The sequence below is a fragment of the Chiloscyllium punctatum genome, chromosome 9 (genome assembly GCF_047496795.1).
Source record: "Chiloscyllium punctatum isolate Juve2018m chromosome 9, sChiPun1.3, whole genome shotgun sequence".
NCBI lineage: Eukaryota > Metazoa > Chordata > Chondrichthyes > Orectolobiformes > Hemiscylliidae > Chiloscyllium > Chiloscyllium punctatum.
In genome coordinates, this window is record NC_092747.1 from 112,324,083 (window position 1) to 112,351,714 (window position 27,632).

Here is a 27,632-nt window from a genome sequence, read left to right on the forward strand (position 1 = left end):
CCTAATTCTACCTATAGGCCATGATAGCTGGATTCACCCTTTTGCACTCCAGTTCCTGTCCAGCCCTGAGCAGATGACCCACATCCTGGTATGCAATGGGTAACGTAGCCCTCTGGACTCAACATTATAGATGCACAAACCAAGGGATTTTGGTGTTCAAGTACATAGATCCCTCAAAGTTGCCACCTAAGTGGATAGGATTGTTAAGAAAGCATATGGTGTTTTGGCTTTCATTAACAGGGAGATCGAGTTTAGGAGCCGTGAGGTTTTGCTGCAGCTCTACAAGTCCCTGATGAGACCATACTTGGAATATTGTGTCCAATCTGGTCGTCCTACTATAGGAAAGATACAGAGGCTTTGGAGAGGGTGCAAAGAAGGTTTACCAGGATGCTGCCTGGACTGGAGGGCTTGCCTTATGAAGAGAGGTTGACTAAGCTCAGATTTTTCTCTCTGGAGAGAAGGAGGAAGAGAGGTGACCTGATCAAGGTATACAAGGTAGTGAGTGGCACGGAAAGAGTCAATAGCCAGAGACTTTTCCCCAGGGCATGATTGACTGCCATGAGAAGATATAGTTTTAAGATGTTAGGAGAAAGGTATAGAGGGGACATCAGAGGTAGGTTCTTTACACAGAGAGTTGTGAATGCATGGAATGGGTTGCCAGCTGTGATGGTGGAAGCAGAGTCATTAGAGACATCTAAGCGACTGCTGCACATGCACATGGATAACAGTGAATTGAGGGGTCCATAGGTTAAGTTATTTTATTTTACATTAGGATTAATCTTCGGCACAACATCACAGGCCAAAGGGCCTGTTCTGTGCTGTACTTTTCTATGTTTTCTATATCTGCTCCTTTTACTGTACAATCCCCTTATTCCACCATATTCCTTTTCATTCATCCAGTTAAAAAGGCATCCTGATTCAAGGAGCCTCTGGTGAGTTTTCTCCTCCTCCCTACACACCTTGCTTTACTCTGCACAGGTGAGTGCCTCATATTTGTCCAATAATTGCAAGGGCTGAGGTTGTTACACCACAACATTCTCCGCCCCTCACCTGCCTCACTCTTGGTCACACCTTCCTGTCACTTACAATTGAAGAAATGAGGTCGCCCTATCCTAAGGGAGGTGAGCATCTTTTTGAACAAGCCTCGCATGATAAACTTCCCCCACCCCCGCTGAATTTAGCATGTTGTAATCTCTTCAAATCCATCTCCAATTCAATAATCCTGGGTTATTGGTTTTAGACAAATATGGCTATCCTGGATCACTTTAAGGTTCAGAGGCTCTCACAGCTGCCACACAACACCAAAGAATTAAAAGTGATTCATTAAATTAATCAGCCATATAAAATTAATTAATGCTCTTAGTCACAATTTTACTGCATTTATTAAGTGTCTTCAGTCATAATCAAAACTTGTACATTCAATATGTAAACAGATAACTGTTAGAGATATCTGCTTTAAAGATTTAGAACTTATTACTTATAGGCCTTCTCCAATTACAGTATTCTTAAACAGGCTGTTTACACGATCATTACACTAAATATTAATTGGTCAATCAGCTTACTCACCTCCTATGATAAGAGGTTAAAAAAACACCTCTTTCACCGCAGTAACCAAACATGCAAGCATTCCACTTTCGAAAGACATACTCCTCTGATGATTGTTGGGTATAGGTAGTTCCATAAATGCTGATCACCTTCCAGTACCTTACCCAACCCTAGGCCTGGTGCATTTCTGACCTGACTTCCCCCGAGCAGTGATCACTAGTTTGGGAATAGTTGTTCCAGCCACAATCAGGAAGTTTTACAGGGAGTTTTAACAAGTTCTGGATCTAGAATTGTTCATTGGGTGACGTATTTACCCCTGGCTCAAAGACCTATGAGTGCAGGCCAGTGAATGTTGGATGGGGTAGGTATAGTATAACCAATAAAACAATTTTACCAGGAGCAATCTGCCAGAACATTTTCTGATCCCAATGCTCTTAGTAAAGTAATGGAATTTGAATTCTCAAAGTCCTCCCTAATATAGACAGACAAAATGTGGGGTACAGTCCTGCTCACCTGGAACTGAATATTTTAGGTGGTTTGTATAATATCTGCTAATGGATATACAGCACCTAACCCACATTACTAGTTCAAATTAAACATTTGATATATAAATGTTGCTATAACCATTTACTTAAACTTACAATGCAAGAGATGAGCATGTTCAGGTGCCTGTTGTTTGAATTCAGTACAATGTCTTATACTGCCATGGAGTTGTAGTGGTTTGAAGCTGATGGGTTTATCGGAGACCTATGAATGTGATGGCTGCAGAAGACTATAAAGTCTAGCTGCTGGTTCTCATTAATTTTGTATTTCAATTGTTTCATAAGAACATTAGCAGGCCATTCAGTTAGATCTTGGCTGATCTAGTCCTGCATTGTACCATTTCCCTGACAGCCCTTAGCTAGCACTCTCAGCCTTCAAAGTTCCAATTATCCCATCAGCCTTCTGGGAGCAGATTTCCACCATCCTAAGTATGAAAACGTGCTTCCTCGTATCATTCCTAAATGCTTGGATGTAACGGTAATTTAGGATTGTCATGGTAGTGTTGTTAAATAATTACTATTCAGAAATCCCAGCACTATTCTGTTCATTTAAGCAGTTTATCCCAAAGACTTCAGCTGTGAATCATGTGCTGTAGACGAGTCAAGGATAGGGACCCCTCAAAGTGCCCTTAGTTTTGTATGTTCACAAAAAGTCTGCTTTATTTTATACCTACATCCAGTGTACCTCTCCAACTTGTTTGAAAAGTTCACTCTGAGACCAATGAAATTGTAAAGCAACTTCAAAATCTATCTTTTGCACTTACTTCACATTCTGAGGTCATTTCTCTGCTGGCATGGCGCCATAAGTCTGATCAGCCGAACATGGTTACATATCTAGAAATTGATATTGATTTGAGAGCTTGAAAATGGAACTAAAATATTGTAAGTTAATGGTCATCAATCTCCCAAAATGAGGAGCGTAGAAAAGGTAAATCAAAACATTTGAGTTATAAGCAAGAAAAGAATGAGAGACACAGATTCAAAGAAATAAAGAGGATATTCAGGACCCATGCTCACAAATGTTTCATCACAGGGAGAGAAGTCAATAAATAGAATGGACACCACCATTAGTGTAAAGTAAAGGAACAACATTTATAGTAGCACCCATTTACTATCTCAGGACATTGCAAATTGTTTTATAGCCAATTAAGTTTGTTTTTGAAGTGCAGTTATTGGTACAAAGTATATAACTTTTATGGAATGAAAGAGGTTGAGGGTAGTTTTAATTGTGATGTGTAAAATTTTAAAAACATCCTGGGCTGGATGGAGCTGCCTCTAAATCTGAGTCGCTGTGATAATACCCTTCCAATGCATAATGATGGCAGAGGCTCCATTTTATTTCCATCATGTCAGTTTCCTCCGGGTGCTCCGGTTTCCTCCCACAGTCCAAAAATGTGCAGGTTAGGTGGATTGGCTATGTTAAATTGCCCGTAGTGTTAGGTGCAGGGGTAAAATGTACGGGGTTGGGTTGCACTTCAGTGGGTCGGTGTGGACTTGTTGGGCCGTAGGACCTGTTTCCACACTGTAAGTAATCTAATCTAATCTAATCTAATGTGGTTGACCAGGAATCTCTCCCACTCCTACGACCTGCTTTTGGTGCGTGTTGAAAAAGGTTGTAGATTGATAATCAACCTGTTTGCTTAAATTATGGATGTACCTTCCTTGTCGAGAGTGTGGTGTTGGAAAAGCACAGCAGGTCAGGCAGCATCCGAGTAGCAGGAGAATCAATGCTTCAGGCATAAACCCTTCATCAGGATTCCTGTACACCTGATGAAGGGCTTATGCCCGAAACATCGATTCTCCTGCTACTCGGATGCTGCCTGACTAGCTGTGCGTTTCCAGCAGCACACTCCCAACTGTGATCTCCAGCATCTGCAGTCCTCAATTTGTAACATGTACCTTCTTTGGACAACAAGTCTTATGGTGGCACTTGAACCCTGAGCTTTGAACTCAGAGGCAGGGATGTCATTCAGTGTACCACCTGGACAAAGGAGCATGTAACACCATCACATATGTCAATAACCAATGGGCATGGTTTAAAGCAATTGGTAAAAAGAAAAGGATAGAGGTAAAGAGGTAACTTCTCCAGCCTTAGGTTGGTGACGGTCTGGAACTCAAAGGGTGGTACAAACATAAACTCATCATCTTATATAAAAAAACACTTGACTATGCACTTGAGATATTGTAACCAAGAGGTCAAAAAAGGAATTTGGCTAGATAGCATTTTCCACTAGTCAGAATGCCATGGACAGAATGGGTTACTGTGCCAAAATTTTTCCCATGTTTATTTGAAATCATCAGTCACATTGGGCAGCAATTTCCAACAAATGTGATAACGACCATGTAATGTGCTTTTTTATTATGTTGGTTCAGTGATCAATATGACATTGAGGAAAACTCCCCATCTCTTTGAAACAATGCCATAGGAGTTTTTTTTACACCCAGCTGGGGGAAGAACAGGCCTCAGATTTAATGATTCTTCTTTCTAATTTCTCAGTGTGAATGCAAATTCCGAGGGTATGTGAAACAGAAATGAAAGATTCAAAGGGCTCTTGTGCCACAGTGTTAGTGTCAGGAGGTCCAGGTTCAAATCCCACCTAAAGATGTGTAATAACATCTCTGAACAGACTGATCCTTTTCAGGTCAAAACCTATAGTTAGCCTTCATCTAGTGCAAAAGTGTACAAACATTGCCCTCTAGTGCTCACTCAACATTACTTCAATTAAATGTCAGGTTTGTGATCAAATGATCCAGAGTGTCCTGTAACAAGTTCCAAATGGAAATTCATGACCTATAAAATCCTGATGTTGTACACAAAATTGGCATAAACGTCAAGAAGCAGACTCCATGTTCCTTTTTTTAAGCTATGAAAAGTTAGGCTAATGTTCATTAAAACATCTTGCATTTATATAGTGGCCTTACCTGAATGAAATAAGATGCTTTACAGGAGCCTGAATCAAACAAATCACAGAAAGAGGTAATGGGACGCAGGTTTACAGCTTGGTCAAATAGGATTATGGAGCATTTTAAGATATGCCAAAAAGTTAAAGGAAGGAATTCTAGACCCAGTTCAACGCACAGCCACAAATAGGAGCAGCTATTTAAATCACTTGTGCTGGAGGCCAGACTTTGAGCAGCATAAGAAATTTTGGGCACAAGATGCAGAAAACACAATCATGGAAGCATGTCAAGTTTGATTCAATTTAATCATATGGTATAAAGAAGTAAAGAGAACACGAAAAATTATTCCAATGTATTAAAGGGCCATTGATTTGTGGTTCCTTTGTGGTACTAACAGAAATAAGACAAACATCCAAAATAACCTGCATTCTGAGAACAAACCAGTCAATACAGGACAGTAAAAGCATTTCTGAGTAAGCAGTAATATCTCACTGTTGGCCAATGAGTAGTTGGTAAGGATTGGTTACAGATGAGTACCGTGATGACTCAGGCGCTCTGCTTCACAAAACTGGGGATAATATATTAGCATTACCCTTTTTTTATTGCAGGATGTTTATGTCCAGTGTTTATCAAGAAGATCATTCTCTATTAATCAAAAGTTTGATACCACTTTTTTGAATTGATTTTTCTACCATAAAAGTAACCATGTTTGTTCTGAAAGTTGTTGCATTTCACCTGAACACAAGGTTACATCTATTTGCAGAGGGGTTCTTGTGGTGCAATGGTACTGTGCCTACTTCTAGACTGAGAGACTTCGATTCAAAAAATGTGTAATACTATTTCTAAAGAGTAGATTAGAAAATACCTATGTTTATTTGTTGGACAGTGGAGTGCTGTGAATCAATAATGATTCCATCTCTGTAATCTTCCCCAGCTCTCAGATATCTGTACTGTTTCAATTATTGTGCACCCCTATTTGAATCACTCCACCATTGTTATCTATCCTTCTACTGCCTAGGTCCACAAGATCTGGAATTCCCCTCCCCCACCCCCAACCTCATTACTTTTGTTTCCTTTTTTAAAATACTCAAAACCTACCTTATTGACCAACCATTCCCCAACATCTCCTAATGTCTCCTCATGTGCCTCACATTTGATCATCATTCCCGTGAGGTACCTCGGGACTGTTTTTTTATAATGTATTTTTATTAAGAAAAAATAGATTTTTAAATATTACAACAAATACAAAACAATGCAATTCAAAACAGTACAAAAATAGTACAAAACTAAACCCAAATAATAAAAAAGATTCCCCAACCCACCCTCCTATACGAATGTATAAACATATATAGAGAAGTATAAAATTTTAAAAAAACCTAAACTAGCTATTTAACTAAATAAATAAATACCTAACGACAAACAAATAAATAGTAATAACTTAGCCCAGCCACACAAAACATTCATACATTCACAGTTCTTCCTCCCTGGATATGGCTATATAAAAGCCCTTGTTAGTGTGGCAGATAAATCTGTGTCCAGGTATTTCAAAAAAGGGTTACCATGACTTGTAAAAATTCTCAGTTTTGTGGTGTACTGTATTTGTGAGAAAATCTAGGGGAATATGCTCCATAACAATCTTCCGCCAACCCGACAGGCCTGGGAGGATTTCTGATATCAAACCTAGCAAGATATTCTTCCTTGCACAGAATGTAAGAATATTGAAAAGTTTTGCCTTATGCGAGTCTGCAGGAAATACAATGGGTAGGCCCAAAAGGAGCGAAATAGGGTCCTTCTCCATCCCTACACCTAAAATCCTCTCCATTGCACCCACCACAGCGTTCCAATATGTTTGAAGCCTGTCACAAGACCAAAGACAATGGGTAGGAGTGCCCGTACAGACCTTGTACTTGGGGCATGCTGAAGATACCCCTGGTTTAAATTTTGACAAACGGTCTGGGGCTAAGTGGACCCTGTGGAGAATCTTCAACTGTAAAGCATGGGTCCTATTGCAAATTGATATCTTCTTTGCATTCTCCCAAATATGCTCCCATGGCTCTGAAGAAACTTCAACACCCAGCTCTCTTTCCCACATCTTGCAGAGTTGATCAGACTCATCTCAGGTGGCACCCCCCAATTGGTGATATAGAGTACTGACAGAGAGTGTACTCTTAGCCCTTAGTACCCCTCTTTCTATGTCAGATTTGTAGGGATCAGTCAAAAGTGTTGTCCTTTTTTGAATGAAACCCCTAACTTGAAAAAAACGAAAGAGGTCTCTATTAGGTAACTCGTACTTCCGTACTAACTGATCGAAGGACATCATTACATCTCCCTCAAATAAATCACCCATGCAAGATATACCCCTAGCTGCCCAACGTTTATATCCTGAATCTATCATACCTGGTTGAAAACTCGGCATACCCACTAAAGGTGTAAACAAAGATGTTTTGCCAGTATTACCTTCCCTCTGCCGAATTGCCCTCCATGCTTTAACAGTATTGATGACTATTGGGTTATGGCAATAATCCCTAACTGTCCTCACCTTGTCCAAAAACAGCAAACTGGTAAGGGGCACCTTGCCTGGGAGACTTCGATATCTAGCCATAATGAAAGAGGATCCCCACAAACCCAATCACTTACGTAGGTCAAAAGCGAGCTTAATTGGTCATTTTTAATGTCCGGAAGGTCTACTCCCCCCAATCTGTGAGGCAACTGCAGTTTGGCTAATTTAATGAGGGGCCGTTTACGGTGCCAGATAAAGGAGCTGAACCAACTGTTCAGTCTCCTGAGTGCTTGTTTATTGAAAATCAGGGGGAGCATCCATATAGGGTATAGCAAACGAGGGAGAATATTCATCTTAATAAGCGCTATCCGACCCAACCATGAGACTGGAAGTGCCTCCCATCTTTGGAGATCGTTTAATTTTTTCAAATAATTGAGTAAAATTAGCTTTGAACAGCCAATCCAGAACTGGAGTAATGAATATGCCCAAATACACAAAACCCCCCTGTGACCACCTAAATGGGAATCTATAGTCACTCTCAAGAGCCAACTCTTTTGTAAGACCACCCATAGGCATAGCCTCTGATTTAGCAAAATTAATCTTATACCCTGAAAAAGCGCCAAACGTGTGAATGCATTGTATCAGGCAAGGCACTGAGACTGCTGGATTTGTCAAGAAAATTAGAACATCGTCTGCATACAGCAAGATCTTATATAATTTTGACCCCACTTCTGGAGCTGATATATTGGGATCCCCAGGAATGGCCTCCGCCAACGGTTCAATCACCAACGTAAAAAGTAATGGTGAAAGGGGGCGGCCCTGCCGGCTGCCCCTAGAAATATTAAAATTGCTTGATCGTCCCCCATTGGTAATGACCACAGCGAGAGGTACACTGTAGAGAACCTTTACCCATCTTATGAAAACTTTGCCCAGACCAAACCGGTCTAGAGCATAGAAAAGGTACGGCCACTCAACTTGGTCAAATGCCTTCTCTGCATCTAAAGAATTCACCAATCCCTGTATTGACTGCTGCTGGCATGCTTCAATTACGTTAAGCAGCCTCCTAACGTGATTGGAGGATCTGCGACCCTTTATGAAGCCCATCTGATCCACTTTAATAATAGAAGGTAATACAGTCTCCAGCCTTAATGTGAGAGCCTTAGAGAGGATCTTAAAGTCCACATTTAAGAGTGAGTTGGGCCTGTATGAAGCATAGTCTTCTGGATCCTTCCCTTTTTTAAGGATAAGTGAAATATTGGCCTCCCTCAGAGTTGGTGGGAGACAAACATGACTGTATGAATCATTAAACATATTCAGCATCAGGCCTGACAGTATACTTATAAATTCCTTATAGAATTCACTGGGAAGTCCATCAGGACCGGGTGCCTTTCCACTCTGAAGCTGCCTCATAGCTTCCTGCACTTCTTGCTCTGATAATGGGGCATTGAGAAAGGACTGATGTTTGGGAGTCACACCCGGGAGCTTCAGAACTCTAAAAAAGGATTCCATTTTGGCCTGCCCCTCCTCACAATTCTCAGACTAATATAATTTAGAGTAGAATCTCTGGAACACCACATTAATCCTTTTAGAATCACATGTTAGGTTCCCAGACCCTTCCCTAATCGCTGTAATGGTTTGTGGGGCACTTCTCTTTCTGGCAAGGTATGCTAAGTATTTGCCTGGCTTGTCACCATGCTCGTATAACCTTTGCTTTGCAAAAGCCAGCTCCTTCTTTGCTTTCTGCATGAGCATGGAATTTAGTGCAGACCACAGTGCCGTAATCCTCTGTAGTTTGACCAACGAGGTTCTGTCAAAATAGGCCTTCTTGGCTGCCTTCAACCGTGCTTCAAGGAGACGTTGCTGCTCACCCTTCTGCCGCTTCCTACTGGTGGAATATGAAATAACTAACCCTCTGGCATAAGCTTTGGCAGTTTCCCAGAGAACAGATGAGCTATCAACCGAGCCTATGTTGATGTCTAGGAATGCCTGAAATTCCCTGGAGAAATACTCCACAAACTTGCTGTCCATGAGAATAAAGGGGTCCATTCGCCAGTACCTTGAATCCACTGTAACATCCTTAATTTTAACCATGAGGTACACTGGAGCATGATCAGAGATGGCAATATTACCAATCGTACAGGATGCCACCAGATCCAGGGTTACCGCAGGGGTCAGAAAAAAATCAATCCTCGAGAGACATCTGTGCGGATTGGAGAAAAACGTGAAATCCCTACCTGTAGGGTGGAGACACCTCCAGACAACCACCAATCCTAATTCCCCACACAAACCCAATAACTATTTAGTTTGTGCAGAGGGTATCGAGGGACCTTTAGGCAACCTGTCTACTGTGGGGTCCATGAGGCAGTTAAAATCTCCCCCTATAATGATGTGCCAAGACTTGAGACTTATCAGTTTAGAAAAAGCATCTACCAAGAATTTAAGAGGATGAGCTGGGGGACAATAAACATTTAAAATGCCACATTCTTCCCCATTTATCAAGGCTTTAAGAATTACAAACCTCCTGTATGTGTCTTTAACACATTCCAACAATTTAAATGAGAGATTTTTCCTGACCAATATAGCCACTCCCCTACTTCTGGTATTAAATGATGAAAAATAAACTCGGTCAAAGCCATTCTGCTGTAATTTCAGATGCTCCTTGTCATCCAAATGTGTCTCCTGTAACAAAGCAATATCCACCTTCTCCTTTCTAAGAGTCATGAGTACCTTCCTCTTAATTGGTGAGTGACTTCCCTTGATATTCCAGATACACCATTTAGTCAAATCATTAGCCGTAATCTTCTGCAATTACACTTAAATTCCAGAGAGGAGGAACCTGAACCACAAATTGCTGAGCCTTAGTGTTGCATGATCCACCAAATATAAAAACTACATAAACTAAAATCACTACATTTAACAAACATACAAAATTATTAAAAATAAAAAACAACAAAAACCAGAAAACAAACCAACATATAAAGCGCCAATAGCGCTGAGTAGGGGAACTCACCCCCTGCCTGGAGGGGGCAACTACCCGTCCCGAACTGCCCATAAATAGGCATCTAACCATCTCAACCACCTTCATTTCTCCCAGCTAGAGCCGCATCGCAAGCACAAGCTAAAAAGAATAAACACCACATAGAATATCAATATGAATAAAAAAACATTCTTTCTTAAAAAAAAGGAATAAATACCCCACCCATCCTTTGGTATGTCCTAACTTAGAAATGTAAAATGTACATCTTAACCACCGCCAGACATAGTTTGAACCAAATTATTATCAATAGAGGTTAAAAAAAAGGGGATAAACAAAGCTCCAACCGGATTTCCGCCATTTCTTTTACAGAATGATAAACACATACCCAAGCAATGATATTTATACATACTACAATTGTTTAACTTAGGTTAGTTTGTCCACAAAGTCTCTTGCCTTCTCCGAAGTGTCAAAGAGATGCATGGATCCATCTAAGGTGATCCGAAGCACTGCCGGATATCTCAGGGAGAACTGAATCCCAAGCTCCTTCAATCTTTTCTTGACACCATCATACGATTTTCGTTTCTGGATCACCGCCACTGAAAAAACATGATCGTAGACCCCTCATAAATTAGGGCCTTTGGATCCTTTCCCTGGAGTCTGGAAGCCTCCATGACTCCCTCTTTATCCCAGTAATGATGGAACTGCACCAGGAAAGGATGAGGGTGTTGACTCAGACCCGACCTCCGTGCTGCGACCCGGTGAGCCATCTCTATCTTCAATCCTCTCATGCCAGTCTCCAAGTCAAGGAATTTCGGAAGCCAATCTTCAACAAATTCCGCAGGCCGCTCACCTTCCTTACCCTCAGGCAGACCGATGATCAGAATGTTTTTTTCTCCTGCCCCTGTTTTCAAGATCATCCACTTGGTCATGCAAATTACGAACCTGCGTCTTCAGGGCTTGGATCTCTTCCTTAAATGAACTGGCATCAGCTTCCACCACTGCAACCCTGTGCTCCACCTCATCCGTCCTCTTCTCCAGGTCTCCCAACTGCTGCTCATGATTCTGCAGAAGGAGAGAAACTGGAGCCAGCTTCTCTTCAATCTGTTTCCCCAACATCTCGTGAGATTTTGAGAGCTGGTTCACCAGGTCCTTGGAGAGTAATCGGCTCCGAGGCTGCTGCAGGCTGAGCTGCAGGCCCGGCCTCAGATGCTCCTCCTCCCTTTTTAGGCATTTCTGGACAGTGAAAATACAGGTAAGTCAATTTTTAAATGTTTTTTGGGGCTCCACAATCTTTCCAACACCCCAAGAAATCCTGTTGACCTGGGTTGGGTGGGTTAAAGGACTGTCCTGCTCCTGCTACGATGTGAAGCTCTGCAGTGTGATCTTCTCAGATCGCCGCCATCTTAGACTTTCCCCCCCCCCCAGGACATTTAACAGTCTTAAAGGTGCTATGTAAATGCACTGTGTTGTTGAAAACTCCAAGAGTTGAAAATTCCAAGAAGAAAGGTATGCTTTTCCAGTTCCCTACAAAACGTGCAAGAATTGGAGAATCAAAATAACATAATCCAAACATTTTGCTACTTGAGGTGACTGCCCTTCCTTCTCTGCCTTCATATCATTCCAAACACTCCCAAACATTGGCTATTCAATATGGAGGGGTTGGCAAATTTGGAGAGCTTTCTCATGGGTCTGCAGCAGGTACAGGCAGTGTGACCACTGACAAGTCTAGAACATGCACAGCAAAGAGCTGCATTACTCTAGCTTCCTGCCTCAGTTCTACACGCTCATCCATGCCTAGGTCACCCTGAAGAGGGAACATGTGGACCCCACCAGGGTGAACTTGGGGTGGGGCCTTCCAAAACCAGAGGGCAAATGAATAGAGTATCTGACCAAATGACAACATGATTCAGATATTTCTGCTTGGTTAGATCAAATCATATTTTATGGATGGAGCTTTATGCCACCCTACCACAAGCCAGAACAAGTTGTGATGGGGGTGGGGCATTAAATCAGATGGGCTGCAAGCTGCACTACACCCATTGCCTGCTCACCTCTGCTGGGATTCTATCAACAATGGGGAAGGCATCAAATGGCCTGCTTCACCTTGGGATACATCGCATGGCTGTGCCACCCAAGTGGGGGGCAGTGATGCCATCTTTGTTGTCTGCTGCTTTGAGTGGCGTCTCTCCCATTCGGGAACCCGAGGCTCCCAGCCTCAATACTATCACCTCATGATTGACCTTGCTGCCTGGTCCCAACAAGATCTACTGCTTAACTTCCACCTAACCACGAGTGTTGTTATGGATTGGCTCCAGTTCCAGCGGTGGCCACAGCTTCCAGAGGCGCCACTGGGACTGGTGGGCCCAGCCATCCAATTGGTGAGCTGCTGTTTGGAGGTGGGGCTTCCTCCCAGCTTTGGGGTGGGGGGGTGCGCAAGAGGAATTAACTTGCCCTGAGCCAATGAAAAGCTCCATGGCAATACATTCAAACTGGTGGCTGTGCAAGGCTGTAGAAATATTACAAAGGTCTGCATTTCATTTCTAAACTGAGCACTGTAGAGCTGTCCAGTACAAGTCGAAAGGATGCAGTGCGCAGTTTTTAATTTCCTGGTATTTTAAATCATTCTGTCCGATCAAAGGATATGCAAAACAAAACAAAGCACTAAAGAAGTTTCGGGCAGTTTCTGGAACGCCTGAGGTTTAAGTAATACATAAAAGCCTCTTCCTGAAGTCTGCTCTGATTGAATATCTTGTATCCAAAAGATAAATCAGAATATCACAAAACATCACAGTGTTGTAATTTCAAATGAGTTCAGTTCATAGAACATTCCAGCACAGTCCAGACCCTTTGGCCCTCGATGTTGCGCCGACCTGTGAAATTAATCTGATGCCTATCTAACCTACACCGTCCCATTATTATCCATATATATGTCCAATGCCTGTTTAAATACCTTTAACGTCGGCAAGTCTACTACTGTTGCAGGCAGGCCATTCCACACCCCTACTACTCTCTGAGTAAAGAAACTACCCTGATGTCTGTCCTAAGTCTATCACCCTTCAATTTAAAGCTACATCCCCTTGTGTTAGCCTTCACCTTCTGAGGAAAAAGGCTCTCACCGTCCACTCTATCTAACCCTCTGATTATCTTCTACGTCTCGATTAAGTCACCTCTCAACCTTCTTCTTCTTCTCTCCAACGAAAACAGCCTCAGTTCCCTCAGCCTTTCTTCAGAAGACCTTCCTTCCATACCAGGCAATATCCTAGTAATTTCACAATGCACACCTTATGGTCCCCTCTTACACACAATGTCTCTCAATAGTTTTATTATTTCTCTTGCACACAGCAGAATCGGACACTTACAAATATTTATATTCTGGAATGCTAAAGCTTTATTTTTAAAAAAATTAATTAATAAGCTGTAAGCTGATTGGATAAATTTTCAATTTTTCAAAAAAAAATACTCAAATCAGGCTAAAGAAAAAAAACTGCTCCAAAATCTGGAAACAAATGCAATTTGTTGTCACAGTGTGAATGGGTGTCCTATTTCCGCGCTTGATAAAGGGCTTATATTTTAAATGGTTTTAAAATCTCTCCAAACTATCCCAAATGGCCTAGCGATTGTTTTGTGACTGAAGCTTGACACCTTCTCTGAGGAGATTTTGCAATGGTTTAACCTATGAACTTGCAATCACATGACCAACCCTGTCTTCCACTCTTGTGGCATAGTGGTACTGTCCCCACCTCTGAGCCAAGTAGGTCCAGGTTCAAGCCCCAGTTGCTCTAAAGGTGTATAAAACCAGCTCTGAACAAGTTGGTTAGAAAATACATATAAAAGTCATGATAACAAGAGTAATGGTCGCAGGGCAACACCAGTTTCACCCAATCATAAAAACAGAAGCAAGAGGCCAATCAAGATATTTTTCTTCAGCAGTAGTTTATGATAATAATCTGAAATGAGCTACCTGAAAGATATCTGCAAATTTCACATCAAAATTCACAAGGAAAGATGTGTAAAAAAATACTGCAAAGCTTTGGGAATATCAACAGAGGAACTGTCTGGGTAATTCTTCCAAGGAGCCTGCCCTATAACAGCTGCAATGTCGTCAGGCATTGTCACTCAAGACGAGCTGAGGGATGGTGGTGGGAAAAATTGGGAATGAAACGGACACAGTAGATTGAGATATATCCCATGGACAAGGTCGGAGAGTTTAACCTGACCGGTTTGAGAGAATCTGATGGGAACACTAAGTGACTGAAGTGCTAAATGCTCCTTTCGCCAGCACTTCTCCCATCTCCGACAGACAAGTCTAAAATATAAAAAAACATCAAAAGAAAATGCCCCCTGTATGTTGATAACCTGATGTTTTCTGATAGCTATGTCAGTTGACTGGTAACGCTGCCATTTCTGAAGCAGGGGTTTGTTCATCCACTGAACGTTTACACATTTACAACACATCACTGAGAAAACTAATACACAATTTTCAAAATGCAGTTTTTTTAAAACAAAAGTTTCTATAAGAAATGTTAACTGTCTCATCTGACAATTTTGCCGTTACCATTTGTAATTTGTAATAACAAATTTATTCAAGTGTGTTTCATATCTAAGCTTGCTCTCACAGTTGGTGAATCTTTTTGAGTAAATTATTAAAATACAATATATACTTTATACACGGCCTTTAGCAGTCTTCAGGTGTTTCATTTACTGAAGCAAAGGTTACAAAAAAAAAACAACAAAGCTTTAATGCAACACTTTGGTCCTTAGGTAAAAATAGACAGTTGTTCCTGGAAGCTGGTCCAGGTGATGGCAAATCTCCACACAGCAGGAATGCGGCAATAAAGTTTTCCTACCATTGCTAAGGTGAGAGGTGATGAGCGTGCAACACAAGTTGGGAGTGTAGTGCTGGAAAAGCACAGCAGGTCAAACAGCATCCGAGGAGCAGGAGAATCGACGTTTCAGACAAAAGCCCTTCATCAGTCCTCACTTTCGCCTTGCAACAGAGAAAGCTGACACTGGGAATGGAGAGGCAGAGCACTAACTGGGGAACAGTGAGGGCAATGGTGAGACTTAAAGTTAAAGATCACACAACACCAGGTTATAGTCCAACAGGTTTAATTGGAAGCACACTAGCTTTCAGAGCGATGCTCCTTCATCAGGTGATAGTGGAGGGCTCGATCATAACACAGAATTTATAGCAAAAATTTACAGTGTGATGTAACTGAAATTATACATTGAAAAATTGATTGTCTGTAAAGACTTTCATCTGTTAGAATACAGTGATAGTTTCACTGCTTTCAAATGTAAATCACAAAACCTTTTTTTTTAAAAGTTGCATTCTCGGGTTAGCTGTTAACAATGGTGATAGCTAGACAATATGTTGAAGGTGTTGGCCCCCTGTGTTCTCTGTCTATGCCATGATGTTTAGATTGATTCTAATCTAAAAAGTGAGATAATAGAGTTTTACATAAATTCATGCAGTTTTTGAGCTCCGAGTTCTACATGGATGCATGCAGTTTTTGAGCTAAGTACAATGTAACTCTGCAAGTACAAATTCACCCCACAAAATATATGTGCATGTGGGTCTTTGTCTGTCCATGTGTGTGTGTCTGTCTGGGATGAGGGTTGTAAGTGTGAGAAAGTCTGTGCGTGTGTGTGTAGTGAGTGCAGAGTGTCTTAAGTCTGTGAGGGGGTGCATGTGTGAGTGTGGGAGTGTGTGTGTCCGTGTGTATGTGAGAGTGTGTGTATGTAGGAACATCTGTGAGTGTGTGTAGTGCAATGGTGATCACCTGTAATGTGACATGAATCCAATGTCCCAATTGAGGCCCTCCCTATGGGGACCGAACTTAGCTATCAGCCTCCGCTCGGCCACTTTTCTCTGCTGCCAGGACATTCAGCCTCGGACCTTCGGGTGACCATCCTCCAAGGTGGACTTCAGGACAGGTAGCAGAGGAAAGTGGCCGAGCAGAGGCTGATAGCTAAGTTCGGTCCCCATAGGGAGGGCCTCAACCGGGACCTTGGATTCATGTCACATTACAGGTGATCACCATTGCACTACACACACACACACACACACACACACACTCACATGCACACAGACACCCACACACATCGTTACAGACAGACACACTCCCACATGCACCCCCTCACAGACTTAAGACACTCTGCACTCACTACACACACATTCTCACACTCATAACCCCCCACCTCAGACAGACACACACACGCAGACAAACAAAGACCCACATGCACACATATATTTTGTGGGGTGAATTTGTACATTCAGGGTTACATTGTACTTTGCTCAAAAACTGCATGCATTTATGTAAATTTTTGCTATAAATTCTGTGTTACGATCAAGCCCTCCACTATCACCTGATGAAGGAGCGTCACTCCGAAAGCTAGTGTGCTTCCAATTCAACCTGTTGGACCATAACCTGGTGTTGTGTGATTTTTAACTTTGTACACCCCAGTCCAACACCGGCATCTCCAAATCATTGCCATTTTAAAAAATTAATGGAGTAAGGATCAGGGCGCCAATGTACATCTGTCAAGATAAGCGTAATTGGGCTCAAAGTTCAACTGCAAAAGGACTGTGAATTCATATTCACACAACCAACCTTCCCAGGTATCAGCTGTCAGAATTGGGAAATCCTCTCAACCTTTTATTCCCTAATAAAGTTATCGAGATTATGATGTGTTTTTAACAGGGCGGGTTGGAAACAATTGTTCGCATTTACAGCCAGAGGTCAGAGATTCAACAAAATTCCAACCGAGCGGGGGAGGAGCGAAGGTAGTTTATGGTAAACTCTTCTGCAGTAGTTTATGGTAATAAATTCCACATCAAAATTCACAACGGAAGTTGTGTAAAAAATATTGCAAAGCTTTGGGAATATCAACAGAGGGACTGTCTGGGGAATTCTTCCAAGTAGCTAGCACAGGTCGGAGAGAGCAAATGGCGTGCTCCTGTACTGGAGGATTCAGGGAACACAAGTCATTAGAGAAGAATGTGTGATCTTGAACCACGTCATTTCTGAGAATGCGACTTGGTAAACATCAAAGAGCCTCCTCCGAAAAGGGAAACAGCATCTAAATGTGAGAGCAAGGCAAAGCTCAGGCCGCGAGGCGACTAAACACTTCGGATCAGGTTAAAAACAAAATCACACGACACCAGGTTATAGTCCAACAGGTATATTTGGAAGCAGTAGCTTTCGGAGCGCTGCTCCACCATCGGGTAGGTAAGTGCTACGAAAGCGTGTACTTCCACATTATCCTGTTGGGCTATGACCTGGTGTGTAATTTTTAAACGTTGTCCACCCCAGTCCATCACCGGCACCTTCACACTTTGGATCAAAACATGGGAACAGGGTGGGGGATGCAGACACATCAGGAGGGCAAGAAAATTACCTCAACGTGGGCGTGAGGACAGAGACAGCGATTTCAGCACAGAGGCAGGGTTCTGGAGGGTGGGGGGGGACAATCAACTGAGGTGAGGCGATTAGGATTCGATTGCGAACAGTTCCAGATAGTTTTTTTTTGTCTATAAGCCAGCTTTTCAGAGTCCCCAGCTTTCAGGGTTTATCAGGGTCCTGTTTTAATGGATCTGCAGGGTGCCCTGAACGCTACCCTTTCTACGCAAGCGATGCGTTGCAGAGAGCTCCAGACTTCTGTAAAATGATCAATGAGTTAGGCACTTAAACTGCGTTAGCTGTAGGCAGCGCCGACAAACATAACGACTAAAGTGATGGAGTCAAGAGAACAGCTAAGAGATTCAATTAGAACTTAATAGTGCACTCCATCCCCATGCAATGTGGACAAATGTTTTTTTTTAAAACACACTGTACAACACATTATATTACAAAAGCCCAATAAATGGAGGTAGGTGCAACTTGAAGATTTTTTTTCCCCACATAACAATGGCTCCGAGTCTCACAGCACAACACAGGAAGTTTGCTGCTTCTGTGTACCCTAACTGGGTTTGCCTCAATTACTTTTTCGTGGTCTGATACAGACCAATTTTGTAAGCTAGTTTTTTAAAAAAGGTTCAAACACAACAGACCGCCTGCGGACAGAATTACAGCAGTTTGATAGTGTTCTGTGCAAAAGATAAATCTAATTCGATAAAAACAAAGATATGTGCGAGGAACTTACAACTGACTTTCTAATTCCTGTAGCGTGGGGGAAATCAAGATTGTGTATCAAATTTAATCGTCACTTTGCATTTAATTCTCAGTAACTGCAGGATTACCCGAGTCCATACTCTGGAACTAGTGTACGTGGGTCACAGGCGACTTTTAGCTTCCTCGGCATTTGTATTTCACGGTGAATTTCTTTCCACGTCGCAGTGCTGATGAACATAACCGTTACTTTTAAAACAACCCAATGAGTCATTCCCAGGTCAGTGGGAGACCAGGCGAGCACTATTTAACACAAAGGACTAATTCTTTTGCCCAGCCCATACCAGAGATCCTCATGGACTAATCCAATGGAATTGTTAATTATGATTCATAATAGCGGCAGGCATACAGTACAAGGAGGGCGAAGAAGGTCCTAAATTTATTCTAATTGGAATTATTGTCATCCTTTATCGGGATTACAATCTACTCCAGTGGAGATTCCAATCTATAGTCCCAAGTAAAAGGAGAAGATGTTAGTTTATTGCAAGACTCAATCCTCTGCTCATGCCTCTGAGATACACAAGGTACTATAAACTGTTCAAAAATATAAATGGCCATCTGCAAAGGGTAACTCCTGACCCCTACTGGAAATGCAGAGTGTAACCTATTTATATTAATCGGTGAGTAGTCATACAGATCGAAACGGGCTGGTGATTACTGAAGTGTAAAGTTAGATGTAATTGTTAAAGCCCGTTATTTCTAACTTTAAACCTTCGCCAAGATCAATTTCAGACAGGTTCCTGTGGAGAGGGTTGATAATCGCTTCTCATTAAAACACCATGCAATAACTCAAATTGAAATACAGTACATTTATATGGAAATTAACTAGAACTTTTATTTAAATATCTTGTACAACACTCAAATTATTCAGCACCTCATCCACAAAATAAATTCTGTATTAAAATGTTTCCCCTCTGTCTACCCTTCACCTTGAGTTAATGGCAGCCTGACTTGTCTGAAGAATTTTAAATACATGAGTGGGTGGGGGGACCAATCGATTGTCTAATTAAGTAAACTTACTCAGGCAAATTTGATTTAATGGGCATAATTCATGAAGAGATTTATCCTAATCGAGAAACTGATTGTACTTCCACGAGTTTTATAATAGCATGACTTATGTTTGGGACATTATGAAAAAGCCAAAAGCTTGTGTTAAAACTCACTCTTCTTACACAGGCAAAGCAGCAAGGTAAGCTGCTAGTCACAAACTGTAATAGTACTCCGTGCTCAAAATAATGTTTAAACATCAGACCCAACAAATACCTGCTGCCATGATGGTGCACTAATCATTTTCCCACCTATTTACAAATTAATGCTTATTCAGTCCTATGAATGCCTTGAACCATTAATATATTGCAAACCTATACTAATACAATATATACAAGACACATTATGCTGCCTGCAGGTTCCGAAAATTGTCCTTATGAACAGCACTTTGTGTGGCACACAAACATGTTTTGTATCAGTAACAGTAGGTGACCACTAGATTATAGCTGTATTCATCTTCCTCCTGTCCAATTCACTCACCTCAAAGGCCCCACTGAGATATGTCTGCAAATGATAGCAAACAGAAAGTATCTTGCATATGTCAACATAGTGTATGTTTAAGGAGACAAAACTAAAGATTGTGGTGATGCTGGGTCTGGCAGGAGGAAGGGTAGTGATCATTTTTGGACTTCACAGGTGGACAACTAATACCCACAAACAGATTGTAATCCACCTGACCACTCAATAAAACACGTGCAACTATAACAGTCCCACAAAAATAAAGATTAAGCAGCATCCAATCCTACACAGCAGAGCTACCATCGTGGCCCAGTATGTGACTTATATTGTGAGCAGATCGGTTCGAGTGTTGTTTAGAGACATCTGAAAGAGCTGGGTTGGTTAAAGGCAACAAAGGTGACATGGGCATGGCTGTACTATCTGGGGCAAGGGGAGCAGCAGCAATTTCAGGGAAGAGAGTGGTGAGGTTGAAGTTGGAGAGGTGTGGGGTGATGCTAGAAGTGTTGGCCATAGGTCTGGCTGGGATTTCAGGGAGAAGGGGAAAGTTTGGTTGCGGAAAGCCAACTGGCCGAGGGGGAGAGAGAATGGACCCAAACGGGTTGTTAAGTCCCCCAGTGTTGGCTTTCTCCGTGCTTGGACTGCTGAAGATCTGATTGGAAAAGTAGGGGATGGAGAGGTCATTGGAAAGGTTGGGATGAGCTGGAGAGTATGGAGGGTAAAATGTGGACAGAGGATTCTGTGGTTCAACTGGTATGAGAGCTGGGGTACGATTTGCACCCGGCTGGGTTACCGGAGGAATGAATGATGGGTTTGCATTAATTGGAGGGTTTATGCTACTTTCTGGGATGAAGGGGAATCCAAAGTTCTGAGATAGCGAGTGCTGGTCAGGAGTTAAATTATCGTTTGGTAATTGCTGCCCGTCAGTCATAAAACGCACAATGCTTCCTGTCCGAGCCCCCACTGGCTGCTGACGACCAAGGATCATGCTGCCACTGGACGCTAGGGGCAACTGAAGTCCATGCTCAAAAACATTCCCACTTCTGTGGTTCCCAGAGCGAGATCGATCAGTCTGCCGCATCTTGGAAGCTGAACCCTCCTGGGCTGGGTGGCGTACACGCTGGGTAACCCCTGAGGAATTGGGTTGCTGAATTGAGTGCCCTTGTTCATTCCCACCGTGGGAAACTGTAGCATGAGACATCACTGGTCTAACCGCTCCATGCACATTGGGAGAGACCTGTGAATTTGGGTGACACTTACTTCCTTGACTTTCGTTCATTCTGAGTGAGTTCTTCTGAGCTGACACATTTGGACTAGTGTTCCGACCCTGACCGTCTGCCACAGAGGAAGGATTTGAGTAGGAGATGCTTAAAGAGCTGTTTCTAGAGCTGTGTGCACCTAAAGTCATGTCACAGCTTTCACGATTCTGCAGCTCACCATCCCTTCTGATGTGAACTCCTTCTCTTGCAGATGGGCAACTGTATTCAATAGTTGCTGGAGGGAGACACTGTGTGTTCCTTGGATGTTCTGACACTGACCTTTGGCTCGGACCTATTTGCTCATTGAGTGGAGGAGCTAGTAGACTTTGCATGAAGCTCTGATGGCAGGAACCTTCATTCTCCCTTAAAGAAACTCCACTTCCTGATGAGATTCCTTGCATTGGCAAATAAGGCAACCTGGCTTGCCTCTCAGTCACTGTACCCTGCCCCAGCTTGAAGCCATGTGATTGCATTCCTCTGTGTGCTGGCATACTATTAACCATCTCATTACCCCTCGATGACTGCACCTCAAAAGTGCCAACACCTTGAGTTGTCACGTTCACTTTAAAAGGAGGACAGTCAGGAAGGCTTTGAACTTCAGAATTTATGCAATGGTCCAGAGACAACTTCGTGTGCAAAGTGTGAACAGGCAGGTTTTTGTTTATTGATAAATCAAGATAGGTTCGCATTTCAGACTGCTCCAGATTATTTCGAGGGCTCTGCACTGCCATTCCCCCCATTCGGGATTCTGCATTTGAAGGTACTTTTCTGATCAAAGCCTCTGCAGAATAACTAGAAATTCTGTTCCTCTCCTGTCTGTGAGAAGTAAACTGCATTTCTGAAGGCCGTGACACGGCGTTGGATTTAGAAGCCATCTGCTGATCTAATGACCTTGAGCTTAACAACCTCTGAATGCGAGACTGCCCAGCTTGTTCTGAAGGGGTCACGGACCCCTGAGGCCCACTTCTTGCATTATCCTGCTGCTGCTGGTGCATGAGATCCTGGCTGTGGAGGTTCTGATTATGACTGCTGTGATGGTTTCTGTTAGTCACAGAATTGTCACACCTTTTATCTTGTTGTGAATTTCCAAAGTGTGGATGTGGCATTTGCTGAAGTTGTTGCTGATGGTGGTGGTGCGGATGATGATGATGGTGATTCCCTTTCTGGCGTCCTTGACTACTGCCACTTGGATGTTGCTTTTGCTGCATTGATAGTTGAGGAGCTTGACTCCCTCGCATGACCCCTCGTTTCTTCTGCATTTGGATTTCTTGCTGTGGAGTGCGGGGCTGCTGGGCACCGTGAGTATGGGGCTGGATTGAGCTCTCATTGTGTGGAAGCTGATGCTGGAGGTGGTATAAATTCCTTTCTCGTATCTGCCCCTGATGGTGTTTGTAATACATGTGACCATGGTGCACATTCAGGCCAGTCTGCGAGGAGACCGTCTGCTGGGATACCACATGCTGCTGCAGCTGTTGTCCTTGTCCCTCCTGGATTCGCGGCTGTACATTGCAATGAGCTTCTGTTGGCCTTAAAGTTTCAGTCGCATTTGAAGTTGGGAAGTTAGTTGGTGGGAACAAAGGACTAAGACTATCTGCATGTCCTGGATTACTACTTGAGACTAATAAACTTGAAGAATTTGTTGGCAACTGACTGATAAATGTTTGACCACATTCGGAAATACGTTGTTCTGGACCTGTACTTACTGCGGACTTTCCTTCAAGTTTCATGGCTGCATTCTGGCATTGCTTTTGTCTCTTTGCTGTTGAGATCAAGTGGTCATCTGGCCCAGTCCGCTTTGTTGCATCTTTTCGACTCTCATTGCTTTGCTTCAAATGTGGCTCCAAAACAAGAGAAGAGTGCGAGTTACCTTTCACAGAATCTAGCTGCTCGTGAGAATATTCTGCTAACAGGGTGGGTTGGGAAGACTGTTCAGTATATGTAGTGGCTTCACTACAAAGATCAGCTGGAGCACAGACTGGAAGCTGCTCTGCAAGTAGGGTTTCACCTGATGAGCAGACATGCATTTGATTAGCTTCGCTGTGACAGGCATGGTTAATAACACTCAGGTTAGCAGAGCCAGAAGATTTGCAAATCAGTGGCATATTTGAGATTTCTTTTACAACAGAACTTGAAGTCTTAGTAATGGGCATTCCTTTTGAGTTGGTATCCACTGGCTGTGATTGTTGTACTTGACCTTCAGCTGCACTAGCCTCTGTCAAGTTTGGACTATTCTCTTTAACACTCAGGCTTTTAACAGATTGTTGACTTGCACATACTTCTTTATCTGCAAAGGGAATTTTCTGAGCTTTGGCCTGAACATCACATACAGTAACGTCAGAAGTCAAATTTTTGCCTGGACTTCCATGTTCGAAGATTGCTCTAGCAGCAAGGGCGACAATGTCATTTGGCTCAGATAAGCTGTAGTTATTAAAGGTGTTGGACATTGTACTGATGCCAGATGCATCCTCTCGGGTGGTGTCTGGCAGCATGGAGGCAACAGAAAAGCCACGGCTACTGCCCGAGCTGGTGGACATGGGTGACTCAGTCTGGCGGTGCGAAACTAAGGAACCTCCCATACTCTCTTGATCAGGGTTGCACAGCTGCTGCTGCACACCACTTTCAATCTCTGTGCTAACCAACAAAATGTCTTTATGGGGTTCATCCTTTTCATAAAACGATATGCCGGCCGAGGTCTCTCTAGAACTGTCAACACATAGCTCACTGTCAGCACAGGAATCTTTCACAAAAGAGAGCAAGGAGCTTTTCTCATTTGATGATGTTTTTTCTCCATGTGTCATTCCATGAATCATGTTACTGCTGACTTGATTACTAACTTCTTTAGTTGTTGCAAACTTGCTCATTTCTAATCGCCCTTTGTGCCAGTCTTGGCTCTTTTCTTTGTCACACCCACTGCACTGCTGCTGTGCAGCTGCAAGAGATTCTAACTGTGCAGAAACACCAGTAATCCCAGGTGTGCGACAAACATTTGCTACAGCAGTTTGCAAATCCACCAAGTCACTGCCTTTGTCTATTGAAAATGCTCTTGATGCTTGAAGAGCTGCATTTGAACTGAACAGTGATGACGTTGGAACTGATGTTGATACATCTGTGATTACACATGGGGAGGATGGTACACATGAAACATTCTTTACCAAATCACCTCGAGATGAAGAAGATGGTAATGATACAACTAATGTTGATGCAGCTGAAATTTCTGACAGTATGTCAGGCTGTTCTTGAGAGAATGATTCAGCCACTGCTGGTTCTGTTAAATGTGGTGGGTGTACATGTTGAGACAGTCTGGCCACTGGCTGCTGGCTGTCCACTGCTTCCTGTGAAGGGACAGAAGTGGCCGCTGTAGCTACCACTAATGTTGGAATCTGAGACAGTGATGATTGTTGGGATATTAAACCTTGTGATGATGAAATTTGATCATTGCTGGTTAGTGAATGCAATGAAATATCTTTAACGAATTTGTTATTTTGAATGCAATTGGCAGCCACCTTTGATTTGCTCCCAGTACATGTGGTCTTCCTTGCAGCTCCTTGTTTTGTAGAGAGGGGTTTCTTTTGCAGCTTTTTAGTTTTACAGCTAGAGGGTGGTCCAAGAGGGGGGGGTTTGGAGCATGAACTGCTTGTGTGCCACAATGATGCCCTCGAAATATCTGTGCTTGTGTTGGCCATCGTGGTGTCAGATGCAGAGGTGTTGCCACTAATAACCTGGCCCTTGACAGGAGCTGAAGAACTGGGTGACTGGTCATTACTCAGTTGTAAGCCCCCTTGCTCTGCCATCTGTGAGATACTTTGGCTGAGGTTTGTCAATGCGCCAAAAGTGTTAAGAGCCACATTGGTATTTGGATCGGCACTGGTTGTTGGCTGAATGATCTGCATAGTGTTCTGGCTGGACACCCCTGACTGCTTTAGTGGCTGCAGAGCAAATAACTGACCATTGACAGAGATAGTCTGCTGCTGGTGCTGGCCTGATCCCACTGTAGTGCAGGGCTGAGAGCTCGTGGAAGCAGATGAAGATACAGGCCGTGGCAATATGTGAACAAGGTGCTTCCCTCCCACTGTCTGAATATTAGGAGTGTTCTGTGCATTCCCATTGCTGCATATCAATTGACTGGAGTCAAGGGTTGGTAACCTATTACTCGTTTGAGCTGGGACTACGGATACAGCATTTTGATTGGCTGCTTGTATAATAACAATTTGCTGACCTGGTGCCTGACTATTGAGGGCACCTCTCACTACAGCAGGTGAGGTGGGATTAGCTGGCTGGAGGATGATCAGATTCGGATTATTGGGAGTGGAAGAGACAGATGTCCCTGCAGGGCGGGTCATCTGAATTACTTGCAAGGGAGGAAGCAATGAGACCATTTTGGCAGCTGACTGGACTGGAATCTGTGGCTGCGCTAGAACTGACTGCAAGGGTAGAGGTTGTAGGGGAGGCTGCATAGTGACTGCCACCTGCTGCTTGAGTTGCTTGCATGTGGAAGAGAGTGAAACCCCCTCATACGCTGTTGTACCTGAAGGAACTATAGTGACATTATTAAACAGTTGGCCACTTTCTGAAATGGGGAATGTACTTCGGGAGCTCGGATTTTCATTTGCTGGCACTGGCAACATACTACAGCACCCCTGACTGACAGGATGCACAGTATTGCCTGCTAACTGTAATGTAGTCCATGTTGTTTGTGTATTGCCTGCAGAACTCATACGTGAAAACGTACTAACACTGTTTGAGTCTGAAATGCCAGTATATGTACAGGCTGGGTAACAGACAGTCCATGAGCTGGCCATTGCACAACAAGACATCATACCTCCATTAGACACTGTCCTCAGTTTGAATGATGGTGATGTAACGACAAGACCACCAACTGACACTGGAGCATTTTGGCAAACATGTGATGCCAACATATTTTGAGAATATTCAGTAACAGGAAACTTTGTTGATATCATCTCATGTCTCTGGCTACTCACAGACGATGATGCCAAAAATGACTGTGGTGTCATCCCACTGGGGTTCTCCACCCCTGCACATGGCATACCAATCTGCTGAGAGTGCAATGGCAAGGCAAAGCAAGTATTAGTAGTAACATTGAGAACACCCTGTGTAAGATGGCTGTTGGCAGTTTCCAAGGTATTCCGCACAAAATTGCCTGTAGAATGTTCCAGTTCAATTTGTGCAGAAGTGTTCACACAACAAGCTAAAGTGGTTGATGCACAGTTGCGAAGGGAGGACTGAAGAACCTCCTGTCCAGAGCTGTTACTAGAAACATTCAGCACACTCGGTACAGTGCTGCTATTGGAGGTGGTGTTACACTGAACAGTGTTCAGACAAGGCCTGGTTGTAGGAAGACATTCAGGAACTTCCTGCTGTGCAACCAATGTCGGAAGTCGAGCGCCATTTGTTAAAGGACAAATATCAGGCATTGCCATAGGCTCCATTATATCAAGACATGTTTCTGGTGTACTATTGTTCACAGAGGTCAGAGCCTGTTCTGGCGAACTCTGTACCGCAATCTGCTGGCAATTTCCATTTAACTGGTTTCCATTTGTGTAGACTAATATATCGTCCTGCATTTGGTTGGAAGAAATAACCATTGTAACTTTTGTACTTTTGAATTTCCTCTTCCAATGAATGGTAGGGTCATCGTGCAAGCAGATATCATTGGCTTTCAGTAACTCTGCAAAACGGTCATTTTCCTTTTGTAGCTCATTCAACTGCTTCCGAAGCCTTACAATTTCTTCAGCTGCAAAAGGAACACAAATTTAATCTGAAGTTAATCAGAACTCAATTAATCATAGTCTCAGTACCTGAAGTTATTTAAAATAAGAAACAATTTTGTCCTTTCTTTGAAACTGCTCTATTTCTCCAAAACAAATCATTACCCATTTTCTATTTCTGAAGGATCCCATGCCTTAGGTTATGACAAAAACCTCTCTAACTAACATTCTTTCAAGATGTTAAGTGTCAACCTTCCTAATACTTAATCATTTTGAAATTCACAATACATTGTTTCATGAGTTGCCCTTACAACACAGCAAAAATGGCATTACGCCTGTCACTGAAAAAATTACCCTTCTTCATGAAACAGCTGACATATGTTTGTCATTCTGACAAGAATGATGTTCTCCAGCTTATGCATAGTGACATTCCTACAACTTTGATGGGTTATGTAAACTGTACTTTCATTATGTATTTTAAATTTATGGTGAAGAAAGATGAAGGTTA

General features: G+C 42.8%; 1 protein-coding gene across 4 annotated transcripts in view; it reads right to left on the minus strand.

Moving 5' to 3' along the window:
* Positions 1–19,445: 19,445 nt before the first annotated feature.
* The window catches only part of LOC140481605 (basic helix-loop-helix domain-containing protein USF3), a 55,206-nt gene continuing 47,019 nt past the window's right edge, over positions 19,446–27,632 (minus strand). For all 4 annotated transcript variants that reach the window (XM_072578075.1, XM_072578078.1, XM_072578077.1 and 1 more), the window contains one exon: positions 19,446–27,150. In XM_072578075.1, the coding sequence (XP_072434176.1) occupies positions 20,426–27,150 (6,725 nt within the window). In that variant the 3' untranslated portion in view covers positions 19,446–20,425. The remainder of the gene's footprint in view (positions 27,151–27,632) is intronic.